At 46.0% G+C, this 20,754-nt stretch overlaps 1 protein-coding gene across 2 annotated transcripts in view; it reads left to right on the top strand.

Annotated features, from left to right (window-relative positions):
- The window catches only part of ASIC4 (acid sensing ion channel subunit family member 4), a 289,374-nt gene that overhangs the window by 261,808 nt on the left and 6,812 nt on the right, over positions 1–20,754 (top strand). Inside the window, exons 1-6 of one of the 2 annotated variants that reach the window (XM_066575503.1) lie at positions 6,012–6,516; positions 9,923–10,067; positions 13,504–13,631; positions 15,707–15,866; positions 18,034–18,090; positions 19,569–19,722. In XM_066575503.1, the coding sequence (XP_066431600.1) occupies positions 6,061–6,516; positions 9,923–10,067; positions 13,504–13,631; positions 15,707–15,866; positions 18,034–18,090; positions 19,569–19,722 (1,100 nt within the window). In that variant the 5' untranslated portion in view covers positions 6,012–6,060. Of the gene's footprint in view, positions 1–6,011; positions 6,517–9,922; positions 10,068–13,503; positions 13,632–15,706; positions 15,867–18,033; positions 18,091–19,568; positions 19,723–20,754 lie in introns of those variants that run through there. The other variant, XM_066575501.1, reaches the window with a different exon arrangement.

Here is a 20,754-nt window from a genome sequence, read left to right as displayed (position 1 = left end):
TATACGTCGTCCTCGTGTGCAGGGGGGGGGAGGCTGGAAGAGCCCAGGACCAGGAACTGAGCTCCCGCCCCTCTCTGCCTCCTCTCCGCCCCTCTGCACTATTTGCAATGGGGAGAGGTGGGGCGGGGGCGGGGCTAATTCACGGCACTTAGCCCCGCCCCGTCTCGCCTCCTCTCATTGCAAATAGTGCAGAGGGGCGGAGAGGGGGTGGGGAGGAGGCAGAGAGGGGGCGGGGGCTCAGCTCCTGCTCCTGGGCTCTTCCAGTCTCCCCCCCTGCACATGAGGACAACGTATATCGGCTCGGTGTGAAAGCCGAGCCGATATACGTTCGTGTAAATGCACCCTAAGGGCATTTACAGCCCTATACGTTGAGCCGATATACGTTGTCCTCATGTGCAGGGGGGGAGGCTGGAAGAGCCCAGGAGCAGGAGCTGAGCTCCCGCCCCCTCTCTGCCTCCTCCCCACCCCCTCTCCGCCCCTCTGCACTATTTGCAATGAGAGGAGGCGAGACGGGGCGGGGCTAAGTGCCGTGAATTAGCCCCGCCCCCGCCCCACCTCTCCCCATTGCAAATAGTGCAGAGGGGCGGAGAGGAGGCAGAGTGGGGACGGGAGCTCAGTTCCTGCTCCTGGGCTCTTCCAGCCTCCCCCCCCCCTGCACACGAGGACGACGTATATCGGCTTGGCGTGAAAACCGAGCCGATATACGTTCGTGTGAATGCACCCTTATACATGGAATTTTTAAGGACACTAGCAATCGATATCTTGGACTCTTTACAATTATGAATGATAACGACTTGTTAGTTGAAACGTTGCTGCTGTTTATGGAAGATTAAAGTTCCTGTTTTCTACTTACCCGGGATCTTGTCACATTCACTTTATGGTCTGTATATTGGGTCCATGGATTCTGGTGCCATGTGATTTTCCGTTGTTGCCCAGCCACTAAGGTGTTTGGATTGTCCTGCCAACTACTTGTTATTTTTGGGGCCTTCTCAGAACTGTGGCACCGCTGGTTGCACATTTTTCACATCCATGACAGCTCCACCACGTCTCACTCAACTGGTAATGAATGTCGATCGGTATCACTCCAATCAAGTGAATAAAACGGATGATTACTGTTCTTGGAGTCTTGTGTTCTGGACGATGCAGCCATCTGTCTTACTTATCCCTAAAGAACATCGGCATCTTCTAAAATGTGCCCCATGTTACTCTCTGCTCCAAGTTGGGGGGGAAAAAAGGACGAGACCTTGGTACTTGAATCCACCTTATATACGCAGAATTGTGGAATTGTAGGTGATTGTATATTGTTATTGGATATTGTTATTGGATATTGTTATTGGATATTGTTATTGGATATTGCGCAACACTTTTTACTTATGCTTTGCACAATAATGTGCCCGATGTTTGCAGGTTCCCAATAAACAGAGCGGAGATTCTGCACATTAGTTTGCACCTTCTTCAGCCATAAACAAGACCCTCTCTGCAGATTCTTGCACATCCTCCTTCTCTATGTAAAGCGAATGTGTAAATTGTTTCCCTTGAAACTTAACAAAAACCTGCAGATTATCGCGCCAGCGTTTCTATACAAACAGAACAGCAACTTTGTGGCTTTTTCTACTGCAAATAGAGTTTTGCGCACCCTTTCCTTCTTACAGAAGCACAACTCTGCAGATTATTGCACATGAAAGGAAAACAGAATGGGATTCTAATTATGGCTTGCACCCTTTTTAACCCCTTTACACCCCACAACATACATTTACGTCCTAGGTGTGCGGGGTTTGTATGGAGCAAAATTGGGAAGCTGGATATCTTCGACAGTTGACACGGCAATCAGTGATCATGCTGATTTTGGCTGTTAATCCTTTAACCCTTTCCAATCCAATTTTGGATTCAGGATTTCCTAAAAGGCTTTCTTTTTTTGCAGTTATACAACGGTGCCATCTGCTGGCTAAAGTCAGTGTGTGTGCGCCAGAGAGGCTCTGACAGTGGAGTGGCTGGCAATAGATAGTAAGAATACCCTGTCAGACATCTTCTGACATTGCAGCTGTACAAGCTTTAATCAGAATGTAGGAAGACGTCAGACAGTGGATTGGAAAGGGTTAAATTCAGCTATTATTGTTCGGAGGTTCTGATTGGCTCCTTTGTGATTAAATCGTTAAAAAAATGTTTCGTTTTTTTCCAAAACATGTACGGTGTGAAAAAAAGCACCCCATCCCAAAGCTGGCATAATTGTGTTTTTTTTCCCATTTCACTCTTGCAAAAAAACAAGCCCTCATGTAGCTCGTACTATGAATAAAATGGTTAGGATTTTTTGAAAGATATAAAAAAATCTAAGAATATTTTTTAAAAATGGGTTGCATCCTTAAGGGGTTAAAAATAGAGTTTTGTGCACCCTTTCCTCATAAACAGAATCACAACGCTGCAGACTATTGCACAGGAACTGAAAACAGAATGAGATCCTGCAGACGCCCAGACACAAGACTGAAGACTAAGCAGACTATTGCGCCGCACACTGCAGAGCATCTCCTCTCCACTAGTTGCTTCTATATACTAGCTGGCCGTCCTCAGCCCTGCGATAACTCCCCGCTGTGAATCTTAATGTGCATGTAATTAATGTAATGTCGTCCATTAATTATAAGAGACGTAAGAGAATCATCACTATATAAAAGAGACGCTTTAGGGGAAAATCGTATTTACTGGATAATTATAGAAACAAATTATCGCGTCCAGAAAGGAGGATGAGAGCGCCGGCGACAGGAAGGAACGCTGGAAATGGGGGAGATTTAGGATGCAGTAGGGTTCATGGTAACTACCGGGGACCTGAGTCTTATGACTGGAATTGGGACGCAAAAAACTCGCCATATGTTAGGCCTCTTTCACACAAGCGTATGCGTTTTTACGTTCGGCCAATGAGGAAGATGGAACAATACCTCTGCAGCGCCACCTATTGGATGGCAGCATTCATCAGAATGACTACTAATGCTTAGATAGAGGAGGCAGTAATCTTTTATCTTTTCCCAGCGTTGGACGCAACTAAACTGCCTCCCTCTCCCTTTTTTCCAGCTCCATAGGAGTCTATGGGAGCCTCCGATGTATCTCACCAAAAGATAGGGCAAGACCTATGTTTTGGCACTGCGTATAAAATCGGTCGCCGTTGTGCTATTTTTCCAGGCACCCAAAAATCGCTCATCTGAATCAATACATTGGAATCCAATGCTTCAGATGGTCGCGGTTTTGGACACAACTCCAATAGCTGCGTATATACAGTCGTGTGAATGAGGCCTTACTAAAAGGAAACGCACCAGGATCAGCTACATGCTGTATGCCAAACCTGTTATGTATTGTAGACGCTCTCTACATCTACCTTGGCCATGTCTAGAAAAAGTGGAGGAATAGGTAAGTCATAAACCGGCACATTTATTTCAGACATGCGCTACTTTTTGTGTAGACATAGACCGGCCATGACAGGGCTTAAAGGGGTTGTCCAGGACGTTTAGGCCACCTTCACATGGGCCGGGAGTTCCATAGCATTTATACTATAAGTAGAGATGAGCGAGTATACTCGCTAAGGCTAACTACTCGAGCGAATACTTCCTTAGCCGAGTATCTCCCTGCTCGTCTGTAAAGATTCAGCTGACGGCGCGGGTGACAGGTGAGTTGTGGCGGTGAGCGGGGGAGAGAGAGATCTCCCCTTAGTTCCTCCCCGCTCTCCCCCGCCGGCCCCCGAATCTTTAGAGACGAGTGAGAGGATACTCGGCTAAGGCACTATTCGTGCATCTCTAATTATAAGTCATGTGGAGGGGATTTTAAAAAATAGCCTTCACACGGTGCAGAGAATTTTCGCAAGAAATCTGCAACGTTTTTTAACCCCTTAAGGACACGGCCTATTTTGGGCTTAAGGACGCAACGAATTTTGGCGGATTTTCTTCTCCATTTTTCAACAGCCATAACTTTTTTATTTTTTCGTCGATGCGGCCGTATGAGGGCTTGTTTTTTGCGTGGCGAACTGTAGTTTTTATCGGCGTCATTTTTGGTTACATAGACTATATTGTAAAACTTTTATTATTTTTTTTATGATAGCAGGGAGAGAAAACGCATCAATTCTGCCATAGATTTTTGTTTTACAGCATTAATCATGCAGCGTAAATGACACAATCCATTTTTTCTGCGGGTCGGTACGATTACAAGGATACCAAAATTCTTACTTTTTTGGGGGGGGGGGGTTCCACTTTTCTGCAATAAAAACCCTTTCTTTGGAAATCTTTTTTTTTTTCTAAATCGCTGCATTCAAAGTCCTGTAACTTTTAATTTTTTTATGTACAGAGCTCTGTGAGGGCTTATTTTTTGCAAGACGAGCTGTAGTTTTTATTGGTACCATTTTGGAGTACATACGGCTTTTTTAATCACTTTTATTGCGTTTTTAGGGAGGCAAAAGGCTAAAAATTAGCCTTTTTGCCTCAGTTTTTTAGCATTTTTTTTGTAACGTTTTTTTCCGTGCACAGTCAAAAGCATGTGCAACCTATTCTGCGTGTCGTTACGGACGCGACAATACCAAATATGTGGGGTTTTAATTTTTTTATGCCAATATGAGAAAAAGCCTTATCGCTTATACAGCGATCATAGGTTATGGCACTGCAGGACGCCAGTGTCTGGCATCCTGTTGCCATGGCAACAGCCCGGGCTCTCTGCGATTAGATCGCGAGAGCCTGGTGACGTCACAGAGGGAGCACTCTTTCTCTGTGAACCCTTCCCATGCCACGATCTACTTAGATCGCGGCAGGGAAAGGATTAACAGCGGGGGGTGCATCTCCAATGCTCCACCACTGTTGCAGCGGGAGGCTGACTGTGACTGACAGCGGTCTTCCGCTGTGGGATAGCGCAAGATCATAAGTGATCTCGCGCTATCCCCAGGACGTACGTTTACGCCCTATTGCGGGAAGTACCCCGCTGCCAGGACGTAAACTTACGCCCTGGAGCAGGAAGGGGTTAAAAAACGCTGCAGATTCTGATTCTGCGGCATGTCTATTTATGTTGTGGAAATGCGCTGCGGAATTCAGCCCTTGAAATACAAGGTTTGAATTCCACAGCTGTTCGCAAGTGAAAACGCAACCAAATCCGCACCAATTAAGTTAGAATTTCGCCAACGCAGAATTCTTGCAGAATTGCTGCGGGTATTCCATTGCAGAATGCTTGTAACGGTTGCGCCACATGAGAAGGCAGCTTTACTATTGATGACCTATCCGCAGGATAGGGCATGCATAGTTGATTGTTGGGGGCCCGCTGCTTGGGATCCTGATGGCAGAGATGGATTCAGAGGAACAACCAATCAGAGGCCACAGAAGCCCTAAATAAGGATGTAGCTAGGCAATGGGTTATAATTAGAGATGAGCAAGCATCACTCTTCTCGAGTAACTGCATACTAGTCCAAGCAGATTCGGGGTGAGCAGGGGGTCGGCAGGAAGAGAGAGAGATCTCTCACTCTCCCCCCTGCCACCCCCCCCGAATCTGCTCGGACCAGTATGCAGTTACTCAAGAAGAGCGATGCTCGCTTTAGTAGCTGCCTTAATCGAGCGGGCTCGCTCATCTCTAGTTATAATGAAGCCAAGGCTGTCTATAAATGGGCACTGCCTCCATTTATCTCTGTAATTACTAGGAAGCACTACTCTCACAGCCGTTCATTGACAGCAAGTAGAGGTCTTGAGGACCTTTCCATTATACCATAATTAAGATTTATTTAGAGATTAGCTGACAACACTCTGAGTTATTTTTTGAATGCTTTTATGTAGTAATTGCAAAACATCAGTAATGGATTGGCGCACACCCAGTAGCGCCCCTGGGGACCGCGGCGGCAGATTGCTGGTCAAGGATGCTGTGAGAATAGTGCTTCCCAGTAATTACAGAGCTGGTTATAAGTGGAGGCAGCGCCAGTCAGCTCCCATTATAGACAGCGTTGGCTGCACTATAGCCCATTGCCTTGGCTACCTCCCTATTTACAGCTCCAGTGGACCCCCAGTTGGTCATTCCTCTGAATCCATCTCTGTCGTCAGGATCTCTCGGTCCACAATGGGGAAGGATTTGGACATTGGGGATACCAGATCCTCTGCTGAAGTTACAGACAAGTTCCTCAAAAGCACCAAAATCCATGGACTGATCCACCTACGAACCTCATCGTCCCTCAAGCATCGTCTCTTCTTCGGAGCCACGTTCATCGTCCTGCTGGGTCTTCTCATCTCTTATTCCTTAGAACATGTCTACTATCTACTGTCTCATCCCACCCACACGAATGTCAGGATGATCTGGGTGACAAAGTTGATGTTTCCTGCCGTCACCATCTGTAGGGTCCAGCAGCTGAAAGGAGTCACCAAATACCCCAAAGTGGCTTCTCCAACGAAGCTCCAGCATGAAATTAATGAGCTAGGACTCCCAGTGTCATCTAAAGACTCATGGAAGGACTTAGATAGCATGATGGTAAAATGCTTCTACCATGGACACAAGTGCACAAGCCAAGACTTTACTCCCGTGAGTCAAAAATGACTTAAAGGGAACCTATCAGCATGTCTGAGCCCTATAAACTAAGTTATGAGGCTCAAAGGTGACGGAGCGAGTAGATCAATGAAAGCCACACCGTGTGCTGATGTCTTGTGGGAACAGCGCTGGAACGAGGGACCCAGTGAGTATGAAGCCCCGCCTCCCAGACTCCCTGTTCCCTCACCTTGGAGTCCCGTAATGTAGTTTATGGGGCCCAAATGTGCAGGTTCCCTTTAAGTGTCTTTTCCTACTTCCTCCAAAAATCTGCCATTCTTATATACAGTCAAAGGGATTGTCCAGCATTATGTACATCCTGCAACTTGCTAAGACACTTCATATACCAATTTCTTACCCTTTCAAGTAATTAGTTTTACATCCAGAGGTTAGAAACTTCTACAAATCTAATACTTCTCAAAGCTGGGGGTTTGTTACAACTGTAACCAGCCTAGACATTCTTCTGTAACATATACACTTCAGCATCACAACACTTTCTCCTTTCCAGATAGTTTGTTACAATGTATCAGTGCAGATCAAATGTATCAATCTGGAGTCCAGGATGTTTAGCTCACAGAGGATTGTGTAGACTGGATACAATGTAACAAACCCACAGTTGTCAGAGATACAATATTAGGTCTGTACAGGACTGTTCCTATGCTGTGACAGCAAGCAGAGATCTTGAAATGAAACACAAAGTATATTAGGAAACTGCGGAACTGATCATTATACAACGATCGGGCTTTAATTATAATGTGAGATCTCGTTAATGTCATGTGCAGTCACTGATAATGTTGTTGCTTATGTCTGTCAGACATCCGCGCTAACTGTTTCCTCCTCCTCCTCAGTAAGCATCATACTGCACCAGGACGTGCACAATTGCGCAAATCATCAGAGTTCCCTTTCTGGAATGCGGGAAACCTGGGAAATAAGAGGATAACTCTCGGGGCTTCTTCAGATGACTGTATTTGTGCAGGCATTTACGCATGTTAACAAAAAAAACCTCCCATAAAGCGCAGCCATGCGAGGATTTTGATTTCAATAGCTTCATTCAAATGAGCGTGTTTTTTCCAAAATATTCGCTTGAGAAAAAAATTGGACGTGTTCCATGTTTTTCGGATGTATATTTTAAGCGGTACGTGAAAAGATGGGTCTATTGTTCGCCATCATACACAACAAGCTCCCATAAGCCTCTATCGCAGCAGAAAAAAAGGGAGTTACCCTGCGCACAATGCTGGGAAAAGAAAACCGCTCGCCCTGATTAGGCACATTAATGCCATTCCAAGGACTTATTCCGATTGTTGCTTGCCATCGCTTTAACGTGTTTTTTATGTACGAGCAGCAGCGCCCCGTGTGGATGACTTTAAAAACGCCAATTATGATCGTGAGTCGAGCTTGTTAAGGGTGGATTCAGACGACCGTATATCGGCTCAGTTTTCACGCCCAGTCCTCATCTGCAGGGGGGAAAGGTGGAAGAGGCAGGAGCAGGAACTGAGCTCCCGCCCCCTCTCTGCCTCCTCTCCACCCCCTCTCTGCCCCTCTGCACTATTTGCAATGAAAGGAGGTGGGACAGGGGCGGGGCTAAGTTCTGCTAATTAGCCCCGCCCCCATCCCGCCTCTCCTCATTACAAATAGTGCAGGGCAGTGGAGAGGAGGCAGAGAGGGGGCGGGAACTCAGAGCACTGCTCCTGGCTCTTCCAGGGTCCTCCCCCTGCAGAGAGAGACGACATATATCGGCTGGGCGTGAAAACCCAGCTGATATACGGTCATCTGAATCCAGCCTAAAAATGTATTCATGTGAACATATATACACATACGTCTGTGTGACGGAGCCCTAAGGCCACCTTCACACAGGCGAGAAAATTGTGCGAGAATTAAGCGTTGAGACACGCACAAATATGAACCCCATTCATTTGAACAGGGTCATACACGGCATGTTCTATGTTGTGCGTGCTCTCGCATCGCAGCAACCATTGTCTTCAATAGGGCCGGCAGCATCGCGCCACGTGCTAGGGGTCCGCAATGTGATGCAAGGTCTCACATTGAAAATGGAGAATCGCTACATCCCTGTAAAGTTGCAAGGCTGTTTTGCCTTTAAACAGCGAATTCTCGTGGATGGGGAGCGCAATATGGAGTCATGATTCATAGCCCCATATCGCGCTCGCCCGTGTGAAGTTAGCCCAAGGACCTGCTCACACCGGCTTATGGATCATCAGTATTTTGTGAGTCGAAATCAGAAGTGGGTCCAAAATACAGAAGAAATTCACATTTTTCTGTTATACTTTCTCTCTCCTCCTGGTTTTGGCTTACAAAGACTGCTGATCAACAAAACAGGAGGATAGACAGGCTGGACTAGATGGACATTGTCTTCATTCGGCCTTACATACTATGTTACTATGATAAATAAGCCCATGTGAATAAGCCCCAAGGGCTGAATCTGCTTACCTTGTTTGCAGAAGCTAAGCCATTGATTTCAGTGGATTCATTCTCACAAGCGTGTTTGTCGTGTGTAATTCCTACACATGAGAAAAGCTAGATCCTGTGCTGTGTTTCGGCTTTTTCTCTTTTTTTTCGCACATGTTTTTAAGACTGGGTTTGCTTGGTAAAAAAACCAAAGACTTATGACTTGCTCACGCGCAAATACGGTGCGTTGCGATGAGTGTATCCGCGCATACATTTGTCTGTTTACGCCCTAACGGCGAATTCATACCCTGTTTCCCTGTAAATAAGACATAGCATGATTTTCCAGAATTTTTGAGGATGCAAAATTACTTTTCAAAATTAAGCCCGCTAACAGTTAATTAAAAAAGTCTATTTAAATCGCGTCCAGGCAGCTATACATGTAAAAAAGTTAAACCTTTTTGAACAAAAAATAATATAAGACACTGTCTTATTTTCAGGGAAACACGGTACAAGCATATGCATATTTGCATGCACATGGGAGTATCATTTATGCGGAATGAACAATGCATATCTTACCGTACTTTTTCTGCGCGCAGGGCATAGGCATTTGCGCACCGGGAAAAAACACATTGATTGAAATGGCCAATTAGTCTAATGAGTTCCAGATGTGTTCTTTTTCCTGCGCAATTACACAGTGTTTCACGTGTCTCCTAGTGGATTTTGCGTGCATTTGCTCACCCCATTGACTTCACGCAGGAAAATAGAGCATGCTGCGTTATTTTTTTCTTTGTGTGACCGAAATGCTCAGGTAGAACGCCCACATGTGAACGAACCCGATGAAATCAATAGGTTTTATTCTCTGCATATTGCGCACGCAAATTTCGCCACTGCAATAGATTTGTCTGTGACTTGTATACAAGCAGTAGGGCGTCTACACTGGATATGGCACTGCGCTCCGTGCACCACCACCATACTGACTGTCTCCCTCTTCTGCTTACAGGTCTACACCAGATATGGGAAGTGTTACACCTTCAATGCAGATAGAAAGACCGCAAAAGTTTCCAAACAGGGAGGGATGGGGAACGGCCTGGAGATAATGCTGGATATCCAACAGGAGGAGTACCTACCTATCTGGAGAGAAACCAGTGAGTACCCGCCAGGCTTCCAAACTTTACTGTATGTGTAAAACTTCTGTAACCACTTTTAGTTAATCCACTGAATCTAAAAACATGGAGAAATGTACAAATAGTCGTCATTAAAAGTATGCGGACTTGGGGACGAATGGGGCAAACGTGATTTCGTCAGGTTTTGCGGCAAAAAGTGACTAAAGAAAACCATCTGGATGTTGCGCGATAGTACTGTGTGTAAGAAGGATGCCGCCCCTCCCGCTCTTTTTTTTTTTTTACCTGCGTTCAATAGCGTGAAATTTGAACGCTAAAAATAAAGCGTTTTGACTTGTTCATGCGCAAATATGCTCTGTAGTGACGAGTGTATTTGCGCATACGCTCTTCTGTTTACGCCCTTAGGGTGCTTTCACACAGGCAAATTATGCATCTCAAGACGCTGTAAATTCTGTACCAAAATATGCAGGATAGGTCATCAATAGTTGATCGGCTGGGGTAAGTCGCTCGGGATTCCGACCGATCAGCTGATTGTGCGCCCGCTAACAGCGCTGCAATTAAGTAGGGGTCGGACTGAAAGCAGCGGAAGCCTCTGCTCCAACCTCTGTGTAGTGGCCGGTGCTTGTAACTGCAGGCACAGCTCTCATTGCAGGCACAGTTTGCATTGACTTCAATCACAAGCGGTGCATACATCAGCGCGGTCCCGGCAGCGCCATGTTTGAGTAGGCATGCTTAATCTGAGGCATTTTCGATTTTTCTTGCAAAATGACACATTTCAGTGTACATAGAGGGGCCTTTGGTGCACAATTGCGCGCCAAAATAGTCACGTTTTTTTCCATGTGTTTTAAATGCGTTCCTTCACACAGCGTTTTTTTTCAATCAATGGGTTATATTCACTGCAGATTCCGCTTGCAGATTTTGCGGCTGCAAATAAGTACATATGTAAATGTACCCTTGTGCGGGAGACTGCGCGCTAATGATAATTAATTAACCCATTGAAATCAATGGGTTTGCTTGGTCACGTTTTACGGGCGTGAATTACATGTGTGCAAGAACCTGCACAAACATGTTCATCAACCTTTTACATGCCAATGTTCCCAAATCACTACTTTTCAATTTTTTAATGGCCTAAATTTTACCACTTTTGTAGAAAAAATTCAGCCTGTAAAAAGTAAAGTTTTGAAAACTTAAACAGTTGGTCGTGAGTAGAGATGAGCGAACGTACTCATATCGGGTGTTTTTGCACTCGAGCACCGCTTTTTCCGAGTAACTGACTACTCGGACGAAAAGATTCGGGGGGCGCCGGGGGGCGCCGTGGTGCAGCAGGGGGTAGCAGTGGGGAACAGGGGGGAGCTCTCTCTCTCCCCCCCCCCCACTCCCCGACTCCCCTCTGCAACCCCCCGCTCACCCCCGACGCCCCCCGAATCTTTTCGCCTGAGTAGTCAGTTACTCGGAAAAAGCGGTGCTCGAGTGCAAAAACACCCGAACCGAGTACGTTCGCTCATCTCTAGTCATGAGCACAACTACACTTGCCACTACGGATCACATGAACCATAGTTTTCTATCCCGCAGTATTAACTATGTGTGAGACAGATCGCAGGTCCTCTCTTTCTCAGACGCACTGTTAACGGGTGAGAAAAAAAACTAGTATAAACGAAACCATTGAAATGTTTCTGTTTCGTCCCTTTTTGCGGTCGTTATAATCAGAGCCGCAAATTGGGACATAATCACGCCTATCTGTTTAAGGCCGCTTTCACAAGGCCCAGAAAATCGTGTGAGATGTGTGCGTTGCGAGGCGCACAGATATGATTTTTTCCCGTGGCATGTCCTATCTTTAGGTGTTCTCAGAGAATGCCTTGCCTATTGTTTTCAATGGGGCCAGGAAAAATATTGCACGGCGTACGATGTGCGCGAGAGTGCGATGTGCGTATTGAAAACAATGGGAAACACTAGTCGATCCCTGAATGATGGGAGGCAACCGCAGGGCAATCGTACGTTCCCGAGCGCGATATTGGGCCGAGACTGATGGCCCGATATCGTACTCACCCGTGTGAAAGGGTGCATTTTTGTTTGTCGCACACAAATGAGCGCGCCCAGAGGGCGCCAATAGTACAATAAAATATGCCAATGTGCACACAAAACAGCATTTTTCCTTCCGCAAAAATGATGCACGCGCAAATATGCATCCACTCATGTGAAGAGGGCCTTACCGCTGCACGGAGACCCAGCCAGAATCCACCCACCTCTCACACTTTGTATCTGCAATACAGTAAGTGAGTTACCCAAGATAGATTCCAAGTGCGACAAACCTCAGCTGTGAGAAGTGTTCGTATTCTCTCTGTGGTCACTTAGGCCCCTCTTACGTCTACATTTCCGCTGTTTGGCTCCATCCTTAGAGCTGAACAACAAAAATAACGTAAGCGCCGGTCAGACTCCTGCCGGAGGAAGCCCATTGACTATAATGACTTAATGGAGCCTGAATGGAGCTTGCGGTTAATAATTATTCTTTCCTTGCTTTAATAGAAATCATCTCTTCATGTACTGAGCTTGTGTTTCTACAGAACAAGCAAAACTGCAGTGTAAAGCATGGGGGATCGACAGCTGACACATTTGTAGTAAACACTCATTACATTTGTATGAAGCTTTTGTCTGCAAGAAGAATTAAAAGGACTTTCTGGACCTTTTTATATTTTTTCTATTGATGATTGATAGATCATCGGTGGATGATCGGCAATTGGGGGGACCTGCCGCTGATTCCCAGGGCTCCGGTCAGTGCTGGAAGCAGAATGCGCTTAACGTAGTGCAGCGGCCCAGGTTGGTATTGTAGGTGCAGCTCTCAATGAATTCAAGGGGCGCTGTGCTGCAGTACCAACCCCGGCAACTGCGCTTCGGTCAGCGCTTTCTGAACTCTCTCAGTGACAGCAGATTAGAAATCAGCTGATCAGCAGGGATTCAAGCAGTAGATCCCTGTCGATCATCTATTGATGACTTCTTGGTCATTCATAGAAATTCTTTTTAAAAGTCCCAGAATACCCCTTTATATATCTATGGGTTTTCAGCCCCTGGTTATAAACAAGTGTTTCCATTCACTGACAGCAAGCAGAGATCTTCAAAAAACACAGAAGAATTAAAACCAAAGAATATTAGAAAGTAGCTGAACTTTTCATCATCCAATGACTGGGTGATTAAAACTGGACGACCCCTTCAAATTTGTCAGCAAAGTGCAAAATCTAGCGAAAGCGTGACAGGTGGGGGCTCTGCGGAGACCTCCTCAGGGGTTAAAGTCTCAGGTCCGCGAGATTGTACTGATGAATAATTTAGTGCCGAGCGAGAATTTACCGTGATTACAAGAACAGAAATTATCCCGAAGTGTCCAGTAGCCATTAGAAACCTAAATGTAACCACAAGAACAATGAATTCTTCCTGGGACGAGACCGACGTCTGTCTCTTTACTCCTCAGACGAGACATCCTTTGAAGCTGGAATCAGAGTGCAGATACACAGCCAGGACGAGCCCCCCTACATCCACCAGCTGGGCTTCGGCGTGTCCCCCGGTTTCCAGACATTCGTCTCTTGCCAAGAACAAAGGGTACGTCTGCTGGGACATTATAGGATGGTAATGGGGACATGAGGGAAAGTGTTAAAGTGACCCCAAGAGAGCGCACCGAGGAGTCTCAGGGGTGCAATAAGGATCTGTGCAGTAATAGGCTGAGTGTAAAAATCGTGTCAAAGAGACTCCTGCAGATGGCAGGAATACGGCACCTACACTGCATCTGGGAGGGCTTTCTTACATTTTGTTATGTTGTGGACTTGTGCAAATTAAAAGAAATTCACGTTTCCCCCTCATTCTGCACTCGGTACCCCATAATGACAAAATGAGAACAGAATGGTAGAAATGTTGCTAATTACGTAAAAATGAAACACTACCATTTAGCATTGACATAAGTATTTCCACCCGGTACTCAGCACTCGGGTGATGCCCCTCTGGCAGTGATTACAGCCTCCAGTCTTCTTGGATGATGCCACAAGGTTTGCACTCCTGGATTTGGGGATTTGCTGCCATTCTCCCCTGCAGATCCTCTCCGGCTCTGTCAGGTTGGATGGGGGCCGTCTGTGGAGCCATTATCAGGTCTCTCCAGAGACGTTCCATTGGGTACAAGTCAGGATCTGGCCAGCCATTTAAGGACATTCACAGAGTTGTCCCTAAGCCCCCTTGTGTTGTCTTGGATGTGAGCTGAGGGTCATTGTCTTGTTGGAAGGTGACCCTTCTGCCCGGTCTGAGTTCCCTTGTGCTCTGAGTCTGGTTTTCATTAACAATATCTCTGTACTTTGCTCCATTTAGCTTTCCATGACCCCTGACTGGCCTCCCTGCCCCCCTACAGCATGTTGCCCCCCCCCCCCCCCCCCCCCCACCAGGCTTCACTGTAAGGACAGTATTGGGCAGGTGATAAGCGGCGCCTGGTTTCCTCTAGACATAACGCTTAGAATTGAGGCCAAAAAATGTTCCATCAGACCAGATAATCTTGTTCCTCGCAGTCTGAGGTCCTTTAGATGTTTTGATAAACTCCAGGCAGCTTTTATGGGTCTGTTACTGAGGAGGCTTCCTTCGGGCTGCTCTACCGTAAAGCCCAGATTGGTGGAGGCTGCAGTGATGATTGACCTTCTGGAAGTTTCTCCCATCTGCACACAAGATCTTTGGAGCTCAGCCAGGGTGACCATTGGGTTCTTGATTACCTCTCTTACCAAGGCCCTTCTTCCCTGATTACTTAGTTTGGTGGGTCAGCCGCTCTAGGAAGAGTCCTGGTTGGTCCAAACTTCTTCCATGTAAGAATTATGGAGGCTGCTAGGCTGTTGGGAACTTTCAGTGCAGCAGAAATTTTTGTAGCCTTTTCCAGATCTGTGCCTCCACACAATCCTCTGATCTGATTATGGAGCCTGCTGGCTCTGATCTGCATTGTGAGCTGTGAGACCTTATATAGACAGGAGTGTGTCTTTTAACCCTTTGCAATCCAATTTTGGATTCAGGGTTTCCTAGGGGGCTCTCTCTTTCTGCCATTATACAATGGCGCTGTCTGCTGGCTAAAGCCAATACTGCGGTATGTGACATGCTGGAGAGGCCACCCAACAACAGAGCGGCCAGTAATCTATGGTAAGAATACCCTGCCGGATGTCTTCTGACATCGGAGCTGTACAGCCTTCAATCAGAATGTCTTCAGACAGTGGATTGGAAAGAGTTAAAATTCTGTCCAACCAATTGGATTTTCCCCAGGCGACTCCAATCAAGGAGTAGAAACATCTCAAAGATGACCGATAGAAATGGGAGGCCCCCAAGAACGACATTTCAAGTGCCATACCAAAGGGTCTAAATACTTACTTCAATGCAAAAAGTTAGTACACAGGGACTACACCAGCAGAATAGTGAGTACAGCTCTGGAGGTAGGGTTGAAGTTAAGGATAACTCAGGATCTGTACAAAGACAGCAGCACCCAATGTTTATAGAATAAATATAAACTGTAAAATAGTGGACTTACTTTTGAAAGTGATTCCTCCGCAATGCAAACTCAAGGGGTTAAATGACACAGTGACTCCACCTGCTACCTATGAAATATCTCTGCATGTAGTCCACAATTACAATATATCACATTGTCTTATCTTTGCACGCAGCTGACATATTTGCCCCAGCCATGGGGGAACTGCAGAGACAGCGCACCAACAGGCGAGTTCCTCCTGGGTTACAGCACATACAGCATCTCTGCCTGCAGGCTACAATGTGAGAAACAGGCGGTGGTGAAGAGCTGCTCCTGCCGAATGGTCCATATGCCAGGTAACCACCACCTATGGGCGTCAGTGCCCGAACCATTGTGCCACACCACCTGTACTGTACTACAGCGACCTGCACAATTGTACCCTCATAGGGATTATCTCCCACATATCAGAATGGACAATCCTCCATGTTAAACATATCACTGCTCCACGTCTGCACTGCAACGTAACTAGCTTTGACATTCAGTAGAGTGGGAAAGCTGGGTGACTCACAACCTACATGGCTTCCGACAGTGTTGTCTCCCAGGGCTCATAGTCTTCAGAATGGCAAATCCTGCTTGTTATATAAGGCTAACTCCACCCAACTCTGGTCTTACTGCATCACTAAGTCTCAGAAAAAGCTGTGTGACTTCTAAACTGCACTGAACCGCCACTTTATTACAGACCCCAAACTAGTTGCTCATTGGACCTCCTTTTCATTCAGAACCGCAGCAATTTGCCATGGATGTGCTAAGAAAGCGTTTCCCACACCATTACTCCACCGGCATGACAGAAAGGGGTCATTGATTCATGCGGCTTACACCAAATTCCTACCTCCCATCAGCACGGTGCAACAGAAATCTGGATTCATCTGACCAGGAGATGTTTTTCCACTGCTTAGTGATACAATTTTTCTGCTATTTTGCCCGCTAGAGTCTCAGCATTCTGTTTCTCTTAGACACAATGGCGCTGAAACTGGTCATAGCAGTTCTAGCCCATCCGTGCTAAGGAACCGGGAGTCATGTGTTCAAACACATTAGTTGGAGCACCATTAGTTGCAATTTGCTTGCCTCTGCAAACGATTCTTGACCTCCTCCTCTGACCCCTTCTGGTCACAAGTTGTTTCCGTCCACAGGATCCCCTTCCGCTGGATGTTTTTCCTTGATCACGCCATTCTCGTTATACTCTGCACATCGTTACATGAGAAAACCCCATGCAGTTGGCAGTGACATCCGGGTTCTGACTAGTCTAGCACCGATGACCGGACATTGTTGGAAGTCGCTCAGATCGCTGAATTTCCCATCTAAGGCCTGGCTCACCTGAACGGGTCGGATTCCGAAAGCAGATTTCCGCAGTGCAAGACCTACAATACATCGCAGAAAGCAATTGCAAATGGTCACAGAAGACCGCAGAAGCGAGTGTTTTTTCCGCACAGCATATCGTCTGTGCAGGAAAAAGATTGCAGACGGAAACCACACCAGAAAGTAGCAGAAGATCGCTCAGGCGAGAGATAGTCCGATTCCCATATTTGTATCTTCTCTTTCACTCTTCTATTTTTTTCTCTCCTCTTCTATGCAGTTTCGAGTGATTCTGCTGCCTGTACGCAGTGTTCATTGCATATGCACGGTGATTCCCTCACACCCACAGGCCTCAATGGATCCCGAATACAGATGAGCGAGTATACTTGCTAAGGCACATTACTCGAGCGAGTAGTGCCTTAGCCGAGTATCTGCCCGCTCGTCTCTAAAGATTTGGGGGCCAGCGCGGGTGATAGGTGAGTTGCGGCGGGGAGCAGGAAGGGAAAGAGGGAGCGAGAGATCTCCTCTCCGTTCCTCCCCACTCTCCCCCACCGCTCCCCGCCCCCCTCGCTCCAGTAATGTGCCTTAGCGAGTATACTCGCTCATCTCTAGTCCCGAACCATGCTAAAATGGATCATGCTGCGATTTTTTTTTCCGCTTGTGGAATACGCAATTTGTACCCACAGGTCAATGCCCGCATATTACCGCAGATCCTCCGCACAGATGGCAATCGCAGAATCCGCAGTTCCAATCAGCTCGTGTGAGCCTTATGTGGATTCACTTGGAAACTGATCAACGGAAAACTTGTCACGTGGTTTTATGCTCAACACCAGGGTCACAAGGAGAATTTCCATACAGGGAAGCATTAATCGTCAGGGGTCCAGGGACTCTAAAAAAGTGGTCATTCAGTGTACTGTACGCCAGTATGGCGGAGTGATACCTCCCCTCTACTTCTGTATTGCTGCCTAACCAAGTGGCTTTGATATTCAGTAGTCTTGGACAACTGGGTTACAACCTGCATTGCATCTCCCATCTAATGGATTCAGACAACAGATACAATGTTTTTCCATCCAGATTTTGTAAAATTTCAATGTGGAAAATCTAAATCTTCCTGTAAGTAATGTCTGTAAACTTATTAACCTGCTTATTGTCATTGGACTCTTTCTATAGGAAACGAAACAATCTGCTCTCCCTCCAATTACAGCAGCTGCGCTGACAACATACTAGGTATAAGATGTTCTGTCTGATCTTGTCATATGCCTGTCCTTAGGAACTTATCTTAGAATCGCCCTCCTCTAAGGGAAGACTTATTGGATTAAAGTTTTCTCCCAATCCCATATGGACAATATACAGGGTGATTCAAAAGTCAGGGCCACCTGGAATATCTCCCGAATTAAAATAGATACAAGTAGGAAAAGTTGTAGAACACTTAGATGGGTGTGGAAAACTTTTTGGCACTATGATGGAGCCTGTAGGCCATACTGGTGTCAGTCATCTTGGATTCAGCCCAAGAAACGTCAATGGAAATGTCGTCATGAAATACATGATTTAAAGGGTAGAATTTCATCAGGAATTAATAGGTGAACTTCTGAAGGAGTTTCCTGACAGTTCACGCTCTCGCTGGCCTCTTCCTTGATGTTCTTGACTGAAAGCCTCGCCCACCTCATGTGAACTTCTATTACCGACCAACACGATGATCTCAGTTCTGTCCTGGATTGTTAATGGCATCTTCTGGGAAGACATGATTAGTGTTTTCCATGCCACATAATTGAACACAACAACTTTATTAATACTCAGCATGACATCATCCGTAACTCAAAAATGGTTGCAGATATTGGGGAAAAAATGGCCGCACCTATCAATTTCTGATGAAATTCCACCCTCAAATCATGATTCCCATGACCCCCTTTCCATTAAAGTTTCTTCAGCACAATCTAAGATGCTTGCCACCAAGATCGCCAACAGACATCACCATAAGGGCAAAAAGTTTTCTCACACCCCTCTCAGTGTTCTACAAAGTTTCCTATTGTATCTCTTTTCATTTAGAGGATATGCCAGGTGGCCCTGACATTTGAATCACCCTGTACAATATTATAACTTCCTAAGCTTGATTCTAGAGATGAGTGAGCGTACTCAGTTTGGGTGTTTTTGCACTCGAGCACCGCTTTTTCCGAGTAACTTACTACTCGGACGAAAAGATTCGGGGGGCCGCATGGTGGAGCGGGGGGTAGCAGTGGGGAACAGGGGGGAGCTCTCTCTCTCTTCCCCCTCCCACTCCCCTCTGCAACCCCCCGCTCACCCCCGGTGCCCCCCGAAGCTTTTCGTCCGAGTAGTCAGTTACTCGGAAAAAGCGGTGCTCGAGTGCAAAAACACCCGAACCGAGTACGCTCGCTCATCTCTACTTGATTCATTAAAGTTACACCCTGTAATACATGAACAGGTTGGATTTGGCAAACTGAGAGCTGTTCTTACATAGTGGCACTCCACTCTGTTTCATAAAGGGGCACCTCAAGCATAGAACCCCCTCTATGACATTCTGAATAGCGTATATGGAAAAAGGTTGCCTTAATGACATAATGATACATCTGCACAATGCCCAGTGTTATTACCTATGCCCATACCTCAATACCTAAGCTGCATACAGTGATACTATGTCCTGCTAATACATCCAGCTACTATAGTGTGCTCTCTCCTCCCCCCCACAGATGCCATGGTAGAAGACAATACGGATAAATGCACTTGCCCCACACCCTGTAACATGACTCGCTACGGCAAGGAGATCTCCATGGTCCGGATTCCCAATAAAGGCTCTGCTCGTTATCTGGCTAAAAAATATAACAAGAATGAAACATACATTAGGTAAGTGAAGATCACATTGTCTTCCGCCTTATTCAGATTCATTCCCATGAGTTTTTGTAGGGCAGTTTCCTGAAAATCTTCCATTGGTTTACTTGCTTGTATTTCGTAATCAGTTTGCTCTTAGAGCAAATTTACACGCAAAGATAATCATTCAAAAGATAGTTTTGGGCAATTGTTTTGCATAAACTGCTAATTATGTCCATTAGCAGCTTATCACCTTCATTTGCATGTAAATGAGCCTCCAGGGGCTGTATGCAGCAAACAGCATGTGATCTGTTCTCTGCATTCAGCTCTTTTGTTCTGCCATGGGCTTTCTGCTGAATACAATATAATCAGCAGTTCCCGTGGAGAATACAGCACCATGGACAGCAAACACAGCATGCGGTCTGTGTTATCTTCTCTCGGCTGAAAGGCAGATTTTATGCTCACCTAAAAATCATCATTCAGCCCAAAGGCAGCATTTATACAATGATTATCGCTCAAATGATGGCTTTTGAGTGAATTTTGAGCGATAATTGTAGCGTGTTAATAGGCCTTTACTGTAATATCATATTTCCAGAGCAGATACAGGTTTCTGAAGCTCACTTTTCTGCTTTGCTGTATAGACTGGGACAGAATGAGCAGAGTCTATTTCTTATCTGTAGAGAGTGGACAAGTTGTTGACAGCTCTATTGCATTGCAGGAGACATAGCTAAGCCAGGATAGTAACACTATACACACAAAGAAGGCTCTATATACAGCTCTCCTGTCACTCCCTGGTTTTAAGGGAGGGGCCTGTACTCCATCACATCCTGGAGACTGTAATAATCTGCAACATTTCCCTGTGAATTGACTTCCATTCTTTGCAGCTGCAATAAATTACATACACCCAAGTGAGTAGGAAGCAAGCGAAGGAATTGGATAAGCTAAATGAGAAAGAACTAGATAATTAAGTCCAACAGTTGGAAAATCAAATAGATATAACTCAACCCAGTACAGAGAGATTTATTAACCAGGTTCAGTGGCAGTGCACTGAACAAGGCTGTCCTCTAG

Source organism: Eleutherodactylus coqui, chromosome 8, assembly GCF_035609145.1.
Source record: "Eleutherodactylus coqui strain aEleCoq1 chromosome 8, aEleCoq1.hap1, whole genome shotgun sequence".
Lineage (NCBI taxonomy): Eukaryota > Metazoa > Chordata > Amphibia > Anura > Eleutherodactylidae > Eleutherodactylus > Eleutherodactylus coqui.
The sequence above is the reverse complement of the archived record's forward strand: the minus strand, read 5'-3'. Positions and strand labels throughout refer to the sequence as shown.